At 42.1% G+C, this 23,681-nt stretch overlaps 1 protein-coding gene across 2 annotated transcripts in view; it reads left to right on the top strand.

Moving 5' to 3' along the window:
* The window catches only part of ttll5 (tubulin tyrosine ligase-like family, member 5), a 122,836-nt gene that overhangs the window by 20,191 nt on the left and 78,964 nt on the right, over positions 1–23,681 (top strand). For both annotated transcript variants that reach the window (XM_057859894.1, XM_057859895.1), the window contains exons 11-25: positions 102–193; positions 358–465; positions 7,796–7,877; positions 7,960–8,021; positions 12,783–12,877; positions 15,108–15,200; positions 15,277–15,368; positions 15,670–15,732; positions 18,401–18,549; positions 18,770–19,040; positions 19,150–19,267; positions 21,609–21,755; positions 21,825–21,913; positions 21,987–22,135; positions 22,370–22,837. In XM_057859894.1, the coding sequence (XP_057715877.1) occupies positions 102–193; positions 358–465; positions 7,796–7,877; positions 7,960–8,021; positions 12,783–12,877; positions 15,108–15,200; positions 15,277–15,368; positions 15,670–15,732; positions 18,401–18,549; positions 18,770–19,040; positions 19,150–19,267; positions 21,609–21,755; positions 21,825–21,913; positions 21,987–22,135; positions 22,370–22,837 (2,078 nt within the window). The remainder of the gene's footprint in view (positions 1–101; positions 194–357; positions 466–7,795; positions 7,878–7,959; positions 8,022–12,782; positions 12,878–15,107; positions 15,201–15,276; positions 15,369–15,669; positions 15,733–18,400; positions 18,550–18,769; positions 19,041–19,149; positions 19,268–21,608; positions 21,756–21,824; positions 21,914–21,986; positions 22,136–22,369; positions 22,838–23,681) is intronic.

Raw genomic sequence — 23,681 nt, 5'->3', positions numbered from 1 at the left:
TTGGCTCTCTGGGTCAAAAAAGATCCTGACCCCCCGCTATACATTATTATAGCGTGATATCACGTTTAATTTGAAGTTATCAATCTTTTCTGTTTTTCCAGTTGTGATGACCCTGAAGTGGAGGACTATGGGAACAAGTGGAGTATGAGTGCAGTGTTGCGCTACTTGAGGCAGGAGGGGAAGGACACCACACGTGAGTCTGACCTTTTATTGTCTAGTAGGGTAACATCAACTCCAATCAAGTGCTGTCTATTTGTGGTACCGAGCGTATGGACATGAGCACAAGATTCTTGATCGAGCTTGGAGTTGGGGCTTCATGCTCCATTGAGCCTAATGTTTCTTTCTTTTTTCTCCCAGTGTTGATGAGACAGGTAGAAGATGTGATCATCAAAGCTGTGCTCAGCGCTCAGATGCAGATCGCCACCGCCTGCAAGACCTTCATTCCTCACGAAACCAACTGCTTCGGTATTCCTATCCTTGTCGATAATAGCTCTGCTTGGGATAGGCCTGACCGATATTAATTAACATTGCGATATACAGTTTATTGCCAAAGCTCCACACTTCCGTTTTTTCTTAAGGTGCACCAGCACAAAATGTACGCACATGTCATTGCATCACCTTTAACGCCATACTTTTAATCACTCTCCATAACATTCAAATGATCGAGTCCACTCGAATTCACTCAAGCTTCCGAGAACAGCCTCTCACTTCCACAATAAATGGGTTGACACATCACACTTCAGACTGCGTACCGAGCTTAACGATGACGAACACATTTGCGCCTTTGATCGTAGAGTTACCGAAGCTTTGCCGGCCAGATCAAAGCTACAAACCTGTCAATCATCATCAACTTTAAGTATTGGTCTGTTTCAATGTATTCACACATCAATGTATAGAGTAGATGGTCATATTCAAGCAGTTCATATTATAAGATGTGCGAAACGGACATTCCAGAGAAGCTATTTAAAGCTTTTAGCAGGGGTACCAAGCACCAGCTGCACCGGTGACCAAGAAAAACTGTTTGAAAACGTATTCTACAAATTAAAAACCTGATTCCGATCCTCGAAAAAATGGCGCGATCGGCCCGGTTTCCCATCACGAGATCGATGCGGACCCTAACCCTAAACGCTTGTTTGGAATGGAGCTAGATAAGACGTGAAGTTGGACACCAATTTATATCAAAATGATGTCAATCGTTTGTGCTGCTATGGTTTTTGAGATATTTACAATTCTTTTATCTGAGGTCAACCAGCCTCCCATTTTGATGCAAAATGACTCAAAACGGTGCCATTCGTTTGCGCTGTAAAAATTTTCCTTTGTGCTGCTGCTATCATTTTATAGATCTTCATTTCGAGTGATGACGTCACTCGCAGTTTTTCCGTATTGGCTGACGGACTACCAACGCTGTCAGTAACAGAGGGGTTTCCCAATAGGTAGCGCAAACGAATGGCACCGCTTCGGGTCCATTTTGCAGTGAATGAGGGGGGCTGCCAGTGACTTGAAATCAATATTTCAAGCCGCCCATTTATGGCAAACTGGACCCGTTTGTGCTAATTGTTGGGTTGGTACGCGGCGGCAGCCAGGAGTTAGGCTACGGAAGGGCTGCAAGTGATGTCATAACTTGAAATGAATATCTCAATCGGATGGCACCGATGCGGTTCCGTTCCGGGGGGCTGCGTGACATCATCACGACAAATTCAAAGTGTAATAGTAATAGTCATTTTTATTTAAATTTGCATCTGATGGTGGCCCAACTTCACAGAGGTATGGAAGACCATGAAGAATATTACTAGATGAATTTATTCCAAACAGCTCCCTGACTTTTGAATGTCTCCTAACAGTTAAAGTACACTGATTACAATGGTGCCTCAGGATACCAAATGAAATGGTGACTGACGGGTGTATTATCAATGGCGTTTTACACGTAAATGCCTTCATTGGTTCCAAGCTATACTAAAAACCCTGTCAAAAGTCCAAATGATCAGCCCTAGCTGGATCTGATGTTGCTCAGAAGCCGCAGTGTCATCACAGCAGGCAGACAAAACGCGGGCGTGTCTAACCAAAAGCAGGAGACGGGAAGCGACCACACTCGGCACTTAACGGGGGACGTTCCATGGAACGCGGGACCAGTTAGCGGAATGTTTTGCGTGTAACAAAATAGGCCTTTGGCTCGGCTAATCAGATCTTAGTCAAAACATCTCGTAATCAGCATCCCTCAGCGAAAAGCCCATCCATTAATCACACAGCAGTGGTGAGAAGCGTCATGGGTGGCATTTTCCACTCACCACTGACACACCGCACGCTTGCGCTGTTAAACGAAAAAGATGTTGCTATTATTTTGCCCCACATGAAACACTGTTACGCTGTAAAAAGATTGAGTCGTAGAATTCCCTTTTAGATGAAGAGAACCAATTCGGTAAATGAAACGTAATACAGTGGTACCTTGAGATACGAAAGCGTTTTTGAAGCTCTTTCATAAAACGAAAAATTATTCATCCTATGAAAGATTATGTGTCATTACTGCTTGCAGCAATGCAAGAAAGTAACTTATGTGTTGTCTATCTTCTAATAAGCAGACGAGGCATGAAAATATTGAAATCGACAGTTGTCCGATATTATCGGGTAGCCGGTAATAGTGACATTGTTTTTTTATAATGGGTTTTAGGCCAAATGCATATGGCAGTGCTGTCATGTCCACTTGTCGCCCCCTCCCGCTGGCACTAGGTCGATTGCTTTTAAAATGTTCCAGCACTTTCTGCCTACGTCAACATACATCGCCGAGAGCTCATTGCGAATAGAGCAAAACGGATGTCTGCAGCCAGTCCACCGTAGCGGTTCTTGCCATCTTACCGCTTTGTTAGTGCTTCATAAATTGTACTCTTCCTTTCTTTTATATTCATGAGCATTGTCTAGTATTTTGCCGATGTGTATATTCCGTCTTGTTCGCGTTTGTGGGAAAAGGTGGTTACATTATTCCATTGCTTGCAAGCTGCGCTACCAGTTGCCATTCAAATTGACACCAAGTCTATCCTGTACTTTATTTTGTGACTTTATTTCATGTTATTGAGACAATGTTTCGTTGTCTGCAGTTTTACAAAAAAAAAATATCAGTGCTCTTGTCAAGAGAAAGATGACCACAGTTGAGTCAATTCAGCTTTACTCCAGCGTCTGACTTGTCTTCAGAGCCTGTGTTTTTCACTTACTGTTGATTTGTGTATCCACGCACACATTGAGGACAGAATAAGTGCCTTGTTGGCACTTTCTGTTTGCACCGTTTTGATTTCAACAATAAATAGGAGGGCTGAAGCCATCGATTAGTCAGGAAATGGATTTACAGTGCTGCTCAAAAGTTTGTGAACCCCCTCAACATTTTGGAATTTTCTATTATTTCAACCTGATTTCCTAATCAATCAATTCAGTAGTTTTTTTGTTGTTTTTTTAACAGTTGTGTTGTCGAGACTAAATTAAAAAGAGTTTTCATCAACTGATGTAGGTGCAAAATTGAACTGTTTGGTCACAACCAAAACCGCCATGTCTGGCGAAAAGTCAACACTGCATACCACCAAAAGAACCTTCTCCCAACAGTGAAGCATGGAGGTGGGAATGTCAAGATCTGGGCTTGCTTTTCATCCTCAGGACCTGGACAACTCCACATAGTCCAGGGAATCATGAATTCTGAGGAATATTGTCAAATCCTAGAACATAACCTGACGCCATCTGTTTTGAAGTTAAAGCTTGGCAGAAGGTGGATCATGCAACATGATAATGATCCAAAGCATTCCAGCAATACAACCAAGGAATGGCTGAAAAAGAAGAAGATTCGTGTTCTGGACTGGCCCAGTCAAAGTCCTGACCTAAATCCCATTGAAATGCTGTGGCGGGACCTGAAGCGAGCAGTTCATGCCAGACGCCCATCAAACCTCTCTCAACTGACTGCGTTCTGCAAGGAAGAATGGGCAAAAATCCCCCAAAGTAGATGTGAGAGGCTGATTAGTCACTACAGAAACCGTTTGGTTGAGGTAATCTCTGCAAAAGGAGGCGCAATATCCTATTAACTGAAGGGGTTCACATACTTTTGCACACATGATATCTGAGTTTTTCTTAAATCAACCACTTTTGTTAAATAAAGAATGACAATATAACTATTTCTTTTGTTTCAGTCCATTATTTGGAATGTCAGTATTGTGGATTTGGGTATAACTTAACATTTAATAAGGTTATTTTAGTTTTTTTTTACAAAAAATCTGACCATCGCTGTGGGGTTCACAAACTTTCGAGCAGCACTGTATCTACTAATTAGTTAGTTTGACTAATCGAGTAATTGGATTTTGAAAAAACAAATGTTTATGCTTGCAATAATATTTAGTTTGGCTTGCTAAGACTTTGAAAATTAAACTCAAATACAAAATAACATTTCCTGAGTGTCTCTTCAAACTATACAGAATTGCACTTTCATTTCACAAGAGCGATAAATGAGTTTAAAATGAATTCAAAGACCTGAGCTTACCCTCAAACGATTAAAAAAAATATATAACTGAGGATACAACAAAACAGAATGAGGTACAACAAAAGAACAACTGGCTAACTTGCACAGCAAAAGTCGGCTAGCATATTGCTATACAATGCTAACTTTTTTTTGGTTTTTTTAACAGCGCTCTTAACAAATTGTTCAAACAACACATTTTCCCTCCAAAAACTGCAAAATATACTTTAAAACTAAATAACGACTGCATAAACAAACACATTAGCGCAAACCATGTTGGCCGAGTTATGGCATATTTACTGTTGCCACTAGAGGGCAGAGTATCCACCCAAATCAATACAACAAAATGCACTTGCAAAACAAAGCATTGCAATGTCACTCTAATTAAACAAATCCTCGAAGCAGCAAAATTTAATTCAAAGCTTTTTTTCCTAATCGAATTACTCGAGTTAATCGTTACTTGCAGCACGACACTATAGGCACCTTTTCTGTAACTTCGGTTGAAGTTCTCATATTTTTCACAGAATCTTTATTTGGAAAACGTGTTACATTTATCATGATGAAGGCATATCCAGTGGGGCATTACAATACAATTAGCCATAGTTTGTTTAGTCCATGACCACATATATCGGTATCTGTTTGATATCGGGATCAGATTTTTGGAGTATCGGCATATTGGTTAAAAAGTTCATTATTTTATAACTTCAGTTTTTTTACTGTGCGACAATCAAAGAGGTCCAGAAATCAAATTTGATACATTTGACTGGATAAAAAGCTCTTCATCATCCCTCCCTGTTTAACGGGCCTGTTTCAGCCTCTCCTTTTGTGTGGCGCTTGTCACAAGCCCGCTCAACAGAGCCGCAGAATCAACGTGTCTGGTTGCGAGTGGCTTGTGGCGCGAGCGGGCGCGGCGTCTGCTCCTAATTGGGGGGAAAAATGTGTGGCACATGGAGTCAGCTTGTCGGGGCCCGAGAGGTGGTAGAACACCTCCCCATTTTCCCCTTCTTGTTGCGGTGCCACCAATGAGGCTCTCCAGACTCTCAAACACGGTTAACCAATATTCTGCTGCAAGCCTTTGGGACACACGCATACTCTTTTAACAACAATGAAGTCTGCAAAGTGGAAAAGAAATGTGCTCAGTCGTGGGGGTCTTGTCCATGATCCATCCACGGGGAACTTGTTTTGCAGATTTTGGCAAAATTTGTTCGGTTCCATCATGAATATAAGATTCGTTCTTACGTATAACCATTTCAGCCTCGTGGCTTGCCCACGTTTTTGAAGTTTAATACAAGGAAAAATGTTAGGTTTGGACACACGTTGAGCAAAGTGTAAGTAGGAATGGACGTTTGAGTCGATCGGAGAAATGAGTAATCAATTCATGACTTGATGGGAGAATCTCTCTGAACTCTTGCTGTGATGCCGACAATCCATTGAGCAGATATACGGTACACAGAGGACTTAAGCTGGACGGAAGGTCTTCATTCGTGTAGAGCAGAGGTCTCCAAACGATTGCAAAAGGGCCGCAGTGGGTGCAGTATTTCATTCCAACTGAACAAGAAGACGCCTTCTAGTGTCTTACCAGAGTAATCGGTTGATTGCAGGCACTTCACTAACTCGACAGTGGCGTTTTAAGATTCTTAAGATAAGGTCTTAATGCGCGAATCGGATTTTTTTGTGTTTTTCCGACTCGAGTGAGACATTAACTTGACGGTCTGAACCTGACAAGTCGCATAGAAGTGGACAGTTCAAATCCGATCAAGGCCATATTTTTCCAGGATGAATTGCCTCTACGTTAGTCGTTGAATTGGTTAAAAAAAGATAATATCCCAATCATTTTTGGAAAATGTATCGCCTAACTAAAATTTGTTACTGCGACGGTCCTACTGTTCACAACAACTGCTCAAACTTTTATTACGTGTGAGTCATCACTCGCCGTCCCTTGGTTTTTTTGTGTGTTTAACACTGGCACTGACCTGAGATGCTTGAACAAACAGTGCAAGTGGCGCAGCTTTGAAACCTCCATCTCCTCTAAGCTGTTCTCAGTTCTCTGTTCTTTTCAAGTTCCATTAAAAGTTTGTGTGTCCCCCCACCCCTCTCTTATATTCCAGCTGGGACTTTGCTCTCGCCCTATAAAAACGTGACTTTCCCTGAATTCTTTCGTTTGGGCCATAGTGACACTCCCCAGGAACAGTGCATATTAGGAGTGTATCAAAAAGGTGCTATATCACGATACTTTGTAGCCTAAAAGATGATTGATATGCTACCGCCAAGGATTGATATATCGTCTTTAAAAGGTGTCACTTTAAAAAAAAAAAAAAAAAGGAACCAACAGGTTGCTACCAAAATCCTCCATTAGTGTATGTTAGCTCACTGGCTGCCATTAACGGTGCTGGACATCCAATTCATTTGGACTGGATTGGCCGTCTAGCGCTGTCAACAGCACTGAAACCAGAACATTCATTCAGTCTTGTGGGCATTTATAGGTAACAGTAAGCCCAAATCAACAGGAAGTGACCAGTAAATGCCCCCAAATCAACAGGAAGTTACCGAAAACATACAGGAAATGATGCTAAAATGAATTCCTTGCCTGCCACTGACGGCCATAGACGTCCAATCTGTTTGAAGTGGGAGGGCGACGAATGTTTATTTGCTGCCAACCTCCCACTTCAAAGGGATTGTACGTCTAATAGCGCTAAACTTACAGCGGAAGTATGAGAATATCTTGTTTTTCAGTTTCGTAGAATATGCGCGAATGATTTCTTCACCCGTGTATGGATAATTGTCGCCGCAAATCGTATCCTGAGCTACCCGGAGGTTCCCGCCCCTAGCGCATTGGAAAGAGGGGACACTGCACTGCACGTCAGCGTGGGAAACAGTAATTGACAAGATAGTAAATTTAACGATGAGGGCGAAGCGCTGTTGGTCTTGTTAATCAGTTTTGACAAGATGTAGACGGACATGGCGTTCCCAGCCTCCATGAGGACATTTTTGACTGTATCTCCAAAAGTATTCACCAGCAGAGTTTGTTTTTGATCCCCTGCCTTACATAAGCATTTAACGACAGATGAAATGTGTATGCACTTAGCGGATGTCGTCGAGCCAAGCCCGGCCTCGGTAGCAGCGCCGGATGAGTGACTGAGTATATAACATGCATGTAATCCATAGCAGAGAAACATTGCGCGTATTGCCAAATGCCGCATACTGGGGCTCTGATAAAACCTCTGGAAATGCTTGTGACTTTGATACTCCTCAGATTTTATTGGCCTTACTTTTGCTGACTGCGGTGAAAAGCTTTTGACTTTCTCTTTGTAGAACTTTACGGCTTTGATGTGCTAATTGACTCCAACCTAAAACCGTGGTTGTTGGAGGTCAACCTATCCCCATCCTTGGCCTGGTGAGTGACACTTGTTTTGTGTTGTTTTTACTTCATGTGACTTTATGCTGTTTCTTCTTCTTCTTCTTCTTCTTTTTTATAGCGATGCTCCCTTGGATTTGAAGATAAAGGCTAGCATGATTGCAGACATGCTCTCACTTGTGGGTAAGTCACAATTATTTTCTGTCAACCCTAACCCAGGAAGACGTTCCCCCCCTAACTCTCTGCTGCCACTGTAAATTTAGGGATTTTTGCACCCACTGTTACTTTTCCTTTTTGGGGTCACTTCATGTTGATTTTGGGTTACTGAACAGGAAGTGACTCAAGAATGTCCCCAAAAGTGACTCCAAATCAACAGGGAGTCACCTGTGAATGTCTCATAATGAACAGGGAGTCACCTGTAAATGCCCACAAAAGGCTGGCTGTGAATGCTCTGGAGTCAGTGCCATTGACGTCACTAGACGTCATTCGCCCCCTCCTCATCCAAATGGAATGGAGGTCGAGCACCGTCAGTGGCAGCCAGTGAGTTCATTATTTAGCCAATAAATACCTAGTCCAGCCCACGTGAGGTCTAATTGCCCATTACTGTTCTATATTACACAGTGGTTGCCCAAAGTATTGGTCCCCCTGCAATCCTGTCAGATAATGCTGAATTTCTCCCAGAAAATGATTGCAATTACAAATGCTTTGGTAGTAATATCTTCATTTAATTTGCTTGCAATGAAAAAACACAAAAGAGAATGCTTGCAATGAAAAAACACAAAAGAGAATGAAAAAAAAAAAGGAAATCGTGATCATTTTACACAAAACTCCAAAAATGGGCCGGACAAAAGTATTGACACCCTCAGCCTAATACTTGGTAGCACAACCTTTACACAAAACAACTGCTTCCAGTATCCATCGATAAGTTTCTTACAATGCTCTGTTGGAATTTCAGACCTTTCTTCTTTGGACAACTGCTCTGGGTCTCTGAGATTTGAAGGGTGCCATTTTCAGATCTCTCCACAGGTGTTGTATGGGATTCAGGTCTGGACTCGTTGCTGGCCAGTCTCCAGTGCTTTCTGGGTCATTGTCCTGCTGGAAGACCCATGACCTCTGAGGGAGAGCCAGCTATCTCACACTGGGCCCTACATTATGCTGCAAAATGTGTTGGTAGTTTTCAGACTTCACACGGTCAAGCAGTCCAGTGCCAAAGGTAGCAAAGCAACCCCAAAAGATCAGGGAACCTCTGCCATGTTTGAATGTGGGTACCTTGTTCTTTTCTTTAAAGGCCTAGTTTTTTCCCTGCAAACTCTATGTTGATGCCTTTTCCCAAAAAGCTCTACTTTTGTCTCATCTGATCAGAGAACATTCTTCCAAAATGTTTTTGGCTTTCTCAGGTAAACTCCAGCCTGGCTTTTTCATGTGTGTGGGTCAGAAGTAGGGTCTTCTGGGTATCCCACCATAGAGTCCCTTTTTACTCAGAAGCCGACGGATAGTACGAGTTGACACTGTTGTACCCCCGGACTGCGGGACAGCTTGAACTTGTTTGGATGTTCGTAGAGGTTCTCTATCTTTTGTTGAAATCTCTCGTCAATTTTTCTTTTCCGTCCACATCTAGCGTGGTTAGCCACAGTGCCGTGGGCTTTACGCTTATTGATGACACCGCGCACGGTAGACACAGGAACATTCAGGTCATCGGAGATGGACTTGTAGCCTGGAGATTGCCCATGTTTCCTCACAATTTTGCTTCTCAAGTCCTCGGACAGTTGTGTGGTCTTCTTTCATTTCTCCATACTCAACGGGGTACACACAAGGACACAGGACAGAGGTTGAGTCAACTTGAATCCATTTTAACTGACTGCACGTGTGATTTAGTGATTGCCACCACCTGTTATGTGCCACAGGTAAGTCCCAGACGCAGTCAATTACAGAAGTTAGAGAAGCATCACATGATTTTTCAAAGGGTGCCAATACTTTTGTCCGGCCCATTTTTGGAGTTTTGTGTATAATGATAATGATTTAAAAACATTTATCATTCTCGTTTGTGTTTTTTCATTGCAGGCAAAATCAGTGACGCATTTGTAATTGCAATCATTTTCTGGGAGAAATCGAGCATTATCTGACAGAATTGCAGGGGTGTCAATACTTTTGGCCTGCAGTGTACAATGCTCGGTGGAATGTATCGTTGTCTTGTATGACTGCAACACACTTCATTGTGTAACGATATCCTGTTACATTCTCATGAGAGCTTGTTGATTATAAATGGAAGTAAAATCATCGCAGATGTGATTGATCACTATCAATTTGCACAGCTTGTAAAACAACGTCTTTTGTTCGAGAGCATATTTGCTTGCTTTATTTATATTCGCTAAACGGCACAGCCGCTTCGCCGGCTATTTTGTCAACGTTGCGGCCTTAAACTAAACTCGGGCTAGCAAAACACGTCAAGAGATCACAAATAATGATAATGACTCGATGATAAGTCACTCTCAGTAAGACACGCAGCAATTTCATGGAAATCAATCAATAGTTGTCAAGGCGTTTTTTTTTGCTCAAAACCACAAATATTAGCTGCACCAAGGCGCCAGTGTCAGTGGAGACACTTGGATGAATTGTCTGTAAAATGTGCCAGTCCATCAAATTGATGTTGATCCGCTGTAAGATGAAGTCAGCGCGCGTCGCTCGCGGTCGGGTGTTTGCTGTTTACGCTATGCTTGTAAGTTTTCTTTTGAATGAAATACAACTGCAGTACGTTACATGCCCTGACAGATTTCTGACCGTTCGATCGCCAAGCTCGTTAATGATCTATAATTGCGGTGGTTTTGCAGTGTGTGTGTGTGCGCAGATTATTTCCCTATTGTGTGTCCTGACAAGCTGGATCAGCCAACAAATAAAACAAAATGAATCTTAGTAGCCCCAAGCCTAAATGTGTTCCAACACGTGGTCTCCTCCCCTTTTAATTGATAGTGCGTGTTTGCCTTATTCGTCAACAACACATACAAATACACAAAATATGAAAACTCATTATCATCATTTAAAATCAGAATTGTAACCAAAGCAGTGTTCAGAGAGCCTACCTATTAGTAGGTGTCAATCAAGAAATACTGTATGCATGAATCAGCCGTTCCGTGCCTTTTAGCAATCAAAGCAGGTCATTAATGGAGAGATGGAATCATCATTTACTTGACATTTTCCAAGCCAAGTGAAAATTAGTAATGGTTTGTAAAAATTTGGTCATGCTATCAGCTCTGACTGATCATACGCCAAATTTAGCTCGCCTCTCAGTTCTGTTCTTTCATTTATGTTCACACTAAGTCTGTCGCGATATGCAATATATCAATTAATCGCAAGGTAAACAAAAATGCGGTGGTCATTTTCCCGGCGCGTGCGTGTGTTTGCGCGTGTGCACTCGGCACACGTGCGTGTTGATTGCGTGTGAGATTCCAGTTCCTTTCGTTGATGTTTATTAGAATGAAAGTTCAGACATACAAAATGAGAAAACACATTGAGGCTAATGGAAAAAAAGACAATGTACTAACCACTTTAGCCTGCTATAAAACATTATGGTTGTCTTCTCCAAAACGCGAACTTGCGGTCAAAATGTGACACTTCAATCATGAAAAATTGCTGGTTTACAGCATTTGCAAACGATGACACAAAATCAGTGTTGTTTTTGGCAGCCCTTTTCATTTTTGTCTTTGTCTTTTGGACGATAATACTTATTAGTCTTAGTCATAATTTAGTCTTCTAATAATGTATTTGTCTTCATCTAGTTTTTGTTGACGAAAACTCAAGACTAATTTAGTCTAGTTTTAATTGACGTTTGCTAAAAATGTATTTGTCTGTAAAATGACCAATTTTTACTCCCAAGATAAATATTTTGTATAAAAATTGACAGAAGAGCACATATTGTAGTGTTGACAAGGACAACGCCAACTTGGTGATTATACACACTAAGCAGGAAAACAGTACATTCATTTCAATTAATTACAGCCACCTGGACCTGTATATAAAAAAAAAAAAAATGTCCAAAAGTTTAAGAGGTAGCTCGCTGTTAGCATTAGCCTAATGCTAACGTGAACGCACATGCTATGCTAACGCTACGGGGTGCATTTAGTATGTGATGATCACTCAGCAGAGTCGGCACAGACCTTCAAAGGCTAAAGCAACATTGCATGTTCTCTCTGGCCAAGAAAAAAAATCTTACCGAGTGTGCAAGCCTGCACGGAGACGACACTCTGGTAAGTCGGGGAGGGAGCCCTCACTAGCGATGTAACCAGACACTGCTACGATGCAGGCTAACTACATATGAAACGACATGTGACGGAAACTATTGCGCATTTTCGTCTCGTCAGACGAAAACTGACATTCGTCCTGTTCTATTTTAGTCTCCCAAAACACGTTTGTAGCTCGTTATGTTATCGTCTCGTCATGATAAAAGTGTTCGTCAACAAAATATTTTCCTTATCGTCATCGTTGACGAAAACAACACTGCACAAAATAGAAGACAAGTGCACTTTTTTTAAAAACTGGGTGTAAAGCTTACGGTTAGCAGTGTACTTCTTGTGAACATTTCAAAATAAAAGCACGTCATGTAAATAAAGATTTCTGGAATGAATATCACATGCTTCCGATTCTACACGAAGAATAGCTTTAAGATAACACCCAGTATGAAAAATCTGTCGATTTTACGTCGGATGTCAAAAGGATCGTATTTCCAAGCGATCGTATGTGGAGGCGCTACTGTCGCTCCGATCATTTGCCGGTGCACCGAGTTGATTCTTTTCAAATTTGATGCATATCGTGACGTTTCGTATCACGTTATATCATCAAACGACATTTGCGCGAAAAGAAAAATCTCAGTCCGTCTGGCTGTTTTGCTTTTTGGTTTTCTGTGAAAATTTCTAGCCTGTTAATACGCCTTTGCCTTATTTGTCACCAAAGGCTTGGTCTGTCAGGACCCCCTGATGAGAAAGCCTCCCTCTGGGAGAGTCCTCCTGGACCCCGGCCTCAAGCAGTCAGCAGCTCAAAGCACACAGGTAATGGAGTCACGCTCCCACTTTTACCAGTCATGTGAAGCATTACATGCGGTGAGTGCACTGCTTGGGCAGGGAGTAAGTCTTTGACAGTGGTGACATGTGAAGGTCATGTCAGTGTCGCTTCCATAACTGACTTTATCCACCTGTTGCCTCTGAACTGTTTGCCACTTGAGATGTTTTTCCCCCTCTCCATCCAAATGAATTCCTTTTTCACTTCTATGCCTTCGCAACTCCCCGCTGTTTCCGACATTACGGGTAAGAAATTGCTTTTGCCCTTTCCCCGATTTGATTAGGTTTCTTTTACTGTTATTCATTGTGACAGGCAAATGGGCCGCATGGCTTTCTAATGCAGCATTTGAGGAGATTTCTCATTACATTAGCAAAGTAGCCCACGTGTTTGAAATACGGCAATGCAGCACTTGGCTAAAAAGCTTTGAACTTTTCTTTATAGACTCACTGTGACAAACCCAAAAGCCTAAGACCGTAAATCAGGCTTGTCCGTTGAAGAACTCCAAAGGACCGACCGCCTTCGGAGAAACTGTCGTCTTCCTTTACTTTGACTGGGGCAACAGTTGAGCCTCTTATTGAGCGCTTAGTCCCTTTCACTTCTTGGCTGCCTTTACCAGTCACGTCACATGAATTCAAAGTAACCCCGGTGCTGTTTAGATGACATTTTCTGAACGCGATCCTTCGGGGCGCTGTTCCGCTCTCCGCTTCAAACTGCTTGCCAAAGCTGTCGATCACAGTTTTGTAGTGCAACTAATGTGCCAAAAGTAGGAATCTTTATACTGTTTATTTACAATCAGTGTTCTTTTTGGCAGTCCTCTTAATTTCCATCTTGGTCTTGAAAATACTTATTAGTCATTTCAAAATGTTTTGGTCAATGAGTCCATAGTCTAAAAGTTTATTCTAAAATGTAGAAAAATGTCATCTAGGTTTAACTGAGGCTTATTCAAAATGTTTTCCTCTGTAAAAATTCAAAGGTTTTAGTCCAGCGTTTAAGATGACACTCACCACTTTAAGTGTTAATTCTAATGCGAACGCTATGCTAAAGTTATTAGTTGAATTTCGTGTGTGATAACCACTTAAACACGGACTAATTTTGTCTAGTTTTAGTCAGTGATTACTCAAAAATGTTTTCGTCTCTAAAATTTCTAAAAGTTTTAGTCCAAAAATAAGGTTTTCAACCATTTCTAAAGAACATTGACAGATGAGCACACATTATATTCAATGAATTATGTCCACCTTGACGCCAGGAACTGTATGTAAAAAAAAAAAAAGTCTGAGAGTTTAAGACGACACTCACCACACTAAATGCTAATGTGAATGCTAGGCTAATGCTACAAGTTACATTTACAGTGTGATGATTACTCAGCACAGACCTTTAAAGGCTAAAGTAAAACGACGTTCATCACCCTAAAGTTATTGTTAATGCTAACGCAAATGCTATGCTAATGCTACGGGTTACATTTAGTGTGTGATAATCGCTCAAACTTGGACTAATTTTGTCTCATTTTAGTCGACATTGACAAATGAGCACATATTGTGGCGTCTACAAGAATAACGCCAACTCATTGATAATAATACACATTTAGCGGGAAAGCAGTACATTGACGCCACGAACTGTATGCAAAAAAAAAAAAGTACCTTTAGAGTGTAATGATTACTTAGCCACAGATCTCTAAAGGCTAAAGTGAGACGACGTTCGTCACCCTATAAAATTTTCCAACAATTTGGAATGAACATTGACAGACAAGTGCATGTTGTAGTGTCTACGAGTGCAACGGCAACAACCGACAGTGAGTTAACGTATTCTAATAGAAGATTTTGGTTGCAACCTGTTATTTCCTTTAAAAAAAAAAAAATGGTGATATATCACCTTTTTGATATTTTTTCACACCCTTTAGTTCATTGTTGATGGGTCATGTAACGTTAGCTTACCGTCCACTCATTCAGCTTGTTGTTCTCTATTCTATTTTTTCTAAATTGCCTTTCGAGGGGATGTCTGTTTTTGGTGTTGGATTTTATCAAATACATTTCTCCTAAACTTCGGTGCGATTTATACCTATTTTTTTCCTCTTCATTGGTCATTTTTTGGCCGGCGCGACTTATAGTCGGAAAATTACGGTAATTGCCGTGAATGTGGCCCGCGAGCAAAAAAAAGTTTGCTGCGTACGGCACACGGACGATAAGTTCATAGCTGACGTGTCCTAAATCCTGGTTTCTGTAGCGGCAGAGGCCCCCGGAAGCCACAGACGGCGAACCGTTGGAGTTTAAAGACAAGGAAGAAGGAGACGGCATTCTAGGCTTGAGTGCAGAGAAGGTACATGTGTTGTCTTTTCAGGCGGCAATTTCCGCGTGTCCTAAAACATGTGTTTCGTTTCGTTTCACTGTGCTAGATCAAAGTCTTGAGGAGGACAAGGGAGGAGTATGAGAGGAGAGGAGGTTTCATCCGAATATTCCCCACTGAAGAGACATGGGAGCTCTATGGGTAAGCGGAGCCAAGATGGAAAAAAAAAAGATTATTTATAATTCCAGATCCCATCTGTCCATTATGTTACTCATTATTATACTTTCCTCAGATGAGTAGGCTCAAATTACTCTCCGAAAGTAGACTGAGCAACAAGATCTTTTTTTTTTTACAGTAATTCCCCGAGCCACCGCTTGATGCTTTATTAGAAGAGGAAATCCATTTTTAGGCTAATATGAGGCTTTGTTGCTTGATTAGATACTGCATCGACTTCTATCGTAGCTCTTTTTTATGATCATTCTGATTATCTTCTCTTCCCCAGTGGATATCTGGAGTCCAAGACATCGTTGAACTCAATGTTGGCAAACAGACTTTTCCATGGAAGGTAAGCATTTCCATTGTGGTCAGGATCAGGGGGCTGGATCTCTCCTTCAGTTTATGGAAGCAGATGGATTCCAGCATGGAGTTTGTTTGGTCTTTCACTTGGTTAGGTGAGAGGAACAGCTGAGAAGAGGATTTCTGCTCAACTTTTCCAGTGTGCCCACTGTCTTCGGGACGTAGCATCAGTTTGGGAAGGGAGAGACTCTAAAACATCTATTGTGGCGTGCCGTATTAAGAAATAATTGTTTCCCATGCTGTGAAGTAGGCATGTCCCCGATCCGTTCACGTCGTCGGAAATCGGGCCCGATCGTTTCATTTTCAGAAGATCGGAATTTTTATTTATTTTTTAAAAATATATATTGGCTACCATTGACAGCCACGGGTGACTGACTAGGTGCTCAAGGTGAAAGTGTAGCGAGGAGCCCAACCCCCCACCAAAAAAAAAAAAAATTACAATACAGTGGCACATCGGCATGCGGTCCTTTCAACATCCGACATAAAATTTGACTCGTCATTTGTCTCGACATATGACAGCATGCTCGAAATACAATTTACGATAGCGTCGCAACATCATTGTTTTGCCGTAAGACGGACGCACCGTGGATTTGCTCGTGAAAGAAATCAACACGGGTCCCGAGAAGATAGGGCATCAGGTGGAAAAAGGTGACGCTTACCATTGACGTGAAGATGGAAATTGCCATAGCCGACGCCAACAACAACAGAACATGGAAAGAGAAAGTCAAATCTCAGCCAAGAGAGAGTCACACAGTGCGTTCAGAAACAGCATGCAAAACACAACCGCCACAGCAGAACCTGATTTGTTTCATTATTGTTATTATATCCTTATTCCCATTTGTATTTATAATTTGTTTGTTTTGCTATGTGTACTTGCTATTTGTAATTGTACTTATTAAGGATTTAGCGTAGGTTTTTGGTCTGTGAAACAAATGAATGGAATTATAATGTATTCTTATGGGAAAATCCCGCTCCACATTCGACCATTTCAACTTACAAACCAGGTCCTGGAACAATTTAAATTTGTACGCAGAGGTATACTGTATACGCGTATCTTTAAGTATCGTATTTTCACAAGTTAAAGGGTGTACAATTTCAAGCAAAAAACTGGGGGGAAGTGATTATTTCTAAATGAATCACAAATTACCCTTAAAGCACTTGTTGAAGGATGTTCATATAGTAACACAAGCACTTTCATATCGTTTTCTGAAACGAATAGCCCCCAAAAATAAAACTGTTCTCCTCTTGGGTTTCAAGACCATTTGATAGCAAATGAACCGCCAAGCCATCTCCACCCTGAACACCCACATGTAACACCACATGTCCAATACTCATTTACAGGCAATATACTATGTGCAATACTTACTAAGTGCAATATTCAATGCCTCACTGTCAACTTCTGCAACTTCTATTCACAGATATTCTATGTACAATACTTATTTACATGCAATATTAATCTGCAATATTCAGTGCCTTCACTGTCAACTGCTGCCACTTCACTTCAATTATTTGCGCTGCCTGAACATAGGATTACCTCATACATATTCTATATTATTTAGATTTTTTACTTTTATTCTTGCAAGCCACATCGAGATTTTTACTTTTGCAAAATTCAACGGCTTCATTGTCAACTGCTGCTACCTCACTTCAAATATTTGCACTGTCTGAACATAGGAGATTTCAGTTTCACTGTACAAGTGTATAATGACAATGAAGGGCTTTTCTATTCTATTCTATTCTATTCTATTCTATTCTATTCTATTCTATTCTATTCTATTCTATTCTATTCTATGAAGCTTTAAATCAATTTAGTGCAAAGCTTCATTCGTGAAGAAACTTCATTTGGCCATCACTGCTCAATGTAAACTCTCACTTACCTTGGGAGAGACACTGTGCCACCACCTGCCGTCAACACTGTTGTCGTACAACATATTGCCACATGCCTCCCAGCATGCAATGCGACGCTGTAAATATTGTTCGAAGTTTTGTTCAACTTATTTCTTCAGTTTCTGTTTCAGTCGTTTCATTTATTGCTAGTTACGCTACTTGGTTTGTTGTTATGTGATCAGTTTAGTGTCGTTTTGAAACCGTGAGTTTCAATGACCTTTTATTTAATCACCTGCCATTATCTGTATGTCACTGCCATGAGCATTCATGAATGCTTGTCATTCAGATTCATTTGGCAAATTTTGTCACAAACTCCATTTAGGTCCAGTAGGCATCTTTTACATCCATTCAAAAGTGTTGCCTTTTAAAAGAAATGGCTTTCAAGCACCCAAAATAATTAAGACAGGCCAGTATATTGTGAAAAGAAACTACTACTTTTGTCATCAATTCTTGAATAAATTACCGACCAGTACCGGCAGATCCTTAAAAAATCAGGTGACTCGGAATTGAACTCGGGTGCAAAAATATGTGATCCTTTCCCCGCAGAGGTCGTTCAATGCCTTAATGCCTCAGTGAGTGTTATTATTTAACATTTCTCCTTTGGACCGTCGCTGTCAGTCATGTCGACATCTGGAAAAAGTACTCCGACTCGCTAATCTTTCTCAGAGTTTGCTCCGCAACGTCTTTTTGGAAATGCTCATTTCCATATAAATCACTGGTATTGTTGTTGTCACCGCGGTTGTGTTGACATGTCTTCTTCTGTCTCCGAGGAATGCGAACGGGAACGCGCAGCTGCAGATGGCCACGGTCGACGGCTACCACACCGTCCAGTACGAGAGGAAGCTGCCGTCTCTGGAGGCCCGTAAGAGGAGACGGCACCACCTGAGCCATCGCTCTGCTGCTGGAAAGAAGAAACGGGGTAGGCCTGATGTATGCTAACGGCGGGCCGTAGTGCGCTTTTACTTCCAGTAGAGAAAAAAACACTCCCACGTGTCACACTAAGGTTAGCCAAATATGGCTCTGAATGAGCTGATGTCATTGCAGCGAAAACAAAAAGCCTATTTTGAGTGTATATTTTCGCCAAAGTTTTGGTGATGCAACCGACATGTGTCTTCCCCTTACAATGGCGCGCACCTCAGGGAAGCAATCCAAGGACTCGCTGATGGAGAGCAGTGGCCCGGAGGGAGAGGATTGCATACGGGAGGAAAGGGGGGAGATGAAACTGGCGCTGGAGCCAGTCTCGCATGAGATTTTGGTAGCGGAGCAAAAAAAACAAGTGGCTTCACCGGCGCAGAATTCTCACGGCGAGGCCGTGTCCGGCTTTCAAGCGGCGGCGGCGGCGGCGGCGAACCACAACAGTAGGCCGCATGTCAACCTGCTTCACTTCCTGCATCAGGGATGGGACATTAGGTCAGTGCTCCTTTATCATTCTTGAATTCTCAGGATTGGACGACACCGGTTTGATCCCGTAGTTCCTTTGAATGAATTTCCAATTTCCACCCTTTTGTCTCTTCTCTAGTAAAGTGCAAGCCCGGATGACCTTTTCCTCTTACCTACAGCGGGTTCAACAAAGACTTTTGGCAGAGAGCAAGTTCAAAGGCACTCCGGCTTGGGCAGAGCGAGACCATGACCAAATGGTACAACTATTCAAAACATCTACCTCGGTAGTGGAGTCTCTCTTAATGAACAGGAGTCCCATACATGGAACATTGTTTTCTATCGACGACACTATATGCCAGATTTCCCCTTATTACTCATCTGTGCCCTGGCTGTGGTCGGTTGGATTGAATACATAGAGGAAAATGGGGCCTTTTAAGAAATGATTGGAAAGTTATGTCGGTGCGCTGGAATGACGGCATAAATCGTCATTATCTTCACAGGGAGCAACTTTTGACCTTCTAGAAACATCACCGTGGTGTTGGGCTGATTCAGAAGAATATTGTGATTTCAAAGTGAAAGAGGAACTATTGTCTTCAATGGCGTACCGCAAGCAACACGTCACTTTTGCTCATTAATATTCATGACGTTAGCAACCGTTTGTCCCTAATCCATGTACGTAGGGTACGAACGAGACGTTTACTGAGCTAAACCTATCCATTCTCTCCGAAAATGACAGTGACAATGACATAAAATATTCAGTTAAAGAGATGGCTTGAGTGTCGAGGGCTGAAAAAGACAAGCCGACCTGATCCAGAGTTGGCTTTTTTATCATCACCTTTTTCTTACCCCACTGACAATGATATTCTCCTGTTTCAAACATATATCCTTTACCATCATATGCCCTGTCTTTCTTATATCCTCTGGTTGTCTCTGACCGTTCTTGGGGGCAATTTACATTGCTATTTTTGGGTAGCGATCGCAGAGGCTACTCGGTGACAGCCAACGAACACTTTTAATTTATTTACACTTCGCCCTTACTAAAGTTGTTTTTTTTTTTTTTTTTTTTTACAACAGAAAACGTAACAGTCAGATACCGTTGAATTGTTTTCAGGTCATGGCAAACCGCCATTAAAAAAAAAAAAGTCAAAATATCAAAACGGCTTACCTCTTCATCCTCTGTAGGACCATGGCCCCCAACAAAATGTTGACTGCATATGAAATGTGAATGGCTTCACCTTGCTGGCGTTAAACTGGTCTTTTGGACGTCCGCGCAAATTTATCCATTCTTCACATTTTAACCTCAGAGTTTTTGGTTTTACCAAACGTATGAAGAAAACATCCTTCATATGTCGTAATGTCTAGTTGTTTCTACAAGTTCCATAGCAGCAGTGTTTTATCGGCATGTTCTTTTTTGAAAGATTACCGGTGAAAAGAAGCAGAAATAACATGGTTTGTATGCGAGGGCGTGTCTATAATGTCCCACTTCCTCGTTACGATGGCGACGTCACGGTCTAAAAATAGCATTCATGCAGTAGTACACTATTCCAATCAGTGTCCATCCCTCCTACTTCAAACTATCAATGGCAGCCAATGCATTCATTTTGACGTTATTTCCTGTTGATTTTTGGTCACTTCCTTTTGGGGCATTTACAGGTTGAATTAGGGTTGACTCAAGAATGAGTAGGAAGTGCCTCAAAGCCAACAGTCAACTTGTAAATGCCGTAAAATGAACAGGAAAAGACCTGTAACTGACCACAAAAGACTGGCTGCGAATGCTCTGATTTCTGCGCCACGGGCGGCGCTGGATGTCCAATCCGAATCGGATGTACACCACCCGCTCGGGGGCCTGCGCTTGACAGTGACGTCGCCTTATTCTCGCGATATGATTGGCGGAAGAGTTGAAATGCTCGCACAAAGTTGTGCTCTACTGTAAAATACCCGTTTAAAAGTGCGACAGTTGTTCTTGAGAGTCATAGTAATGCGTTCACCGGTGCCAGTGCCAGTTTAAAAATGCCTATGATGATGTCACACGCGGAGATGATTATTAACAATTAAATGCAAAAGTTAAAAAAAAAAAAAGCAAACGTGTGCGGACACCTGTCCCTCAGACATTAAATATCAGGGCCCATCACTGTCCATCTCAAAAACTAGAATCAGTTTTATTCCCTGGCTTTCACTCAACCCTTTAAATGTCTTATGGTTTGTTATTTTATTATCATTCAGTCTATCAATCAAATTTATTTGAATAGCCCTTTACAAAAACCCAAAAGATCCTCAGAGTGCAACAACTTTACAACAAAGACAAACATGGTTCATGATAGATAAAAGGCAGGAAAGTATTGTACAATGACATTAGGAAAACAAAAGAAAACAAAAACAGCGCATCGCGATAAAGTCAAAACAGCAAATAAAGCAATAATACCGATGAAGACCGAAAACATTAAGAACCAATTTTTTTGCTCGCTTGCTTTTGACATCAGTACCAGTGTTGTGTGTTCCTTCCATTAAATACTGAAAATGTAGAAGTTTTTCAGAGAAGTCATTCTCTCTTCAAAAGTCATTTCACTACTTACTTATAATACCTGTTTGTGTGCACAGGAGCTTATAGTTCGCTTCTTGAGGAGGGCCGCCAGTAACCTCCAACAAGACGTCAATATGGTTCTGCCCAGTCACCAGCTCCCGATTCAAGACCGCAGACGCATCCTGTCCCACCAACTCGGAGAGTTTATCCGGTGTTACGAAAAGGTGCCTATTCCCGGAGTGCGCTTTGACTTCAAACACAGAAGACATTGTGCGATTGCCTTATCTTCCCAGGAAACTGAGCATATCATGAAAAAAAAGCAGAACACTACAGAGAGGTGCGTCGCCACCAGCGTGTTTCATGACTACATCACGGCTGCGAGGTTGGTCCGCTGTTCGGCGACCCCATCGCCAATCCGCGAAACACATTTTTGTTTGTTTGTTTGTTTAAAACAGCGAGAGCGATCTGGAGGAAGTACTGACATTCTACACACAGAAAAATAAATCGGCCACCGTCTTCCTCGGAACAAAAGTCAGGCGTGTTAAAAAAGACCTTCATGAAACACACGCCTCTGAAGAGTCGGGCAACGGCAAGACTTCCAACAGTGAGCTCAATCCACGTGTTTTTTCATGCTTCTCTTACTGTCGGTCTGGTTTATGTTTAATATTTGAGCATTGGAGCACAGTAAACAGAATTTTTGCTGTTTGGATCTATAAAGATTGCGTCATACAGGGTGAATTGAGGGTCACTTTCAAAGGAGTAGTTGAAGAAAACAAATGTATGTCAGAGCCATGGAATGGCTTACTGGTGATAAAGGAGTTCTGGCTTTTTTCTTCAGCTCTGACTGTAGCCAAAGAAGATTCCAGCTCGTCCTCCGCAGACTGCAAGGTCGCCGAAAGTCAAGCGGCGACGGAGGGATTCGGCCGCGCCAAAATCCATCCGCAGGTCACGGCTTACCAGTGCCGCTCCGGCTTTCCCGCCGTTTCAAACTTCCCGCCTGTTCCTCAACGGAACTGCTCTATCGCCGCTTCGTCCGTGTCCGGTCATCGTCCTCCGCCGCTTCCCCCGAAGCCGCCGTCCGGCGCGCAGTTCTGGGCAAAGTCTTACTTCTGCCAGCCCCAAGCGCTCCGCGACGCTCCCGTTTACACCCCTCCCCCCGCGTCGACGCCGGGGCAACCGACCCAGGTTCTCTGGAGAATCCCGTCTTCCAAAATGTTCGCGTCGAGCTCCGCGGCAGCTTCTTCCATCACCGGCGCGCTACACATCTACAGCCAGAAGCTCTCTAGACCGACATGCGCGGGCCAAGGTAAACACTTGCGTTGACGCGCAACTTGTCAAAGGAGCGGCGTTGTTCTCTGCAGCCCTTTTCATTTTCGTCGAAAATACTTTTAGTCCATTTTTAGCCATTTCAAAATGCGTCTACGTCTGGTTTTAGTCGACGAAGACTCAAAATGTTTTCGTTTGTAAAATTTGAAAGTTTCCCTCCGAAAATGAATAAAAAAAAGGTTTCCAATGATTTCAATTGAACATTGACAGACGAGCACATACTGTAGCATCTACAAAGGAAAACATGACATTATTTTCCATGACTTCTATCCACTTGGGCGCCAAGTACTGTATGTAAAAAAAGCCGCCCTTAGCGATAGCCTCATGCTAACGAAAATGCTATGCTAACGCAAGGAGTACCTTTTGTGTGTGATGATCACTCAGCACAGAGCTTAAAAGGTTAAAACAATATTGCATAGTCTCTCTTGCCAAGATAAGACAAATATTACCGTGTGTGTGTGTGTGTCTCAAAACAAGCCATGGGGAGACAGGACACTAGTGGGTGAGTGGGGGGGCAGCACGTCACATGAGTGACACAACGGTACACTTTCAGTCCAAAAATGACTTAGGTTTTTCCAACTATTTCGAATGAACATTGACATACGTGCACGTAACGTAGCATCTATAAGGACAATGTCAACTTCGTGATGATAATACACACTCAGCAGGAAAACCACACATTATTTTCAACGAATTAAACCCACTTAACAAACAAAAGGAGATAGAAACTTGAATGTTTGAAGAAAGATGCAATAACCTTGAAGTGAGTATAATGCAAGCCACATAGTACAACATGACCTATATTGAATAGGAGCCTATCATTT

The sequence above is a fragment of the Corythoichthys intestinalis genome, chromosome 15 (assembly GCF_030265065.1).
Source record: "Corythoichthys intestinalis isolate RoL2023-P3 chromosome 15, ASM3026506v1, whole genome shotgun sequence".
NCBI classification, from domain to species: Eukaryota; Metazoa; Chordata; class Actinopteri; order Syngnathiformes; family Syngnathidae; genus Corythoichthys; species Corythoichthys intestinalis.
Note: the sequence above shows the minus strand (reverse complement) of the source record. Positions and strands in the feature narration are given on the sequence as shown.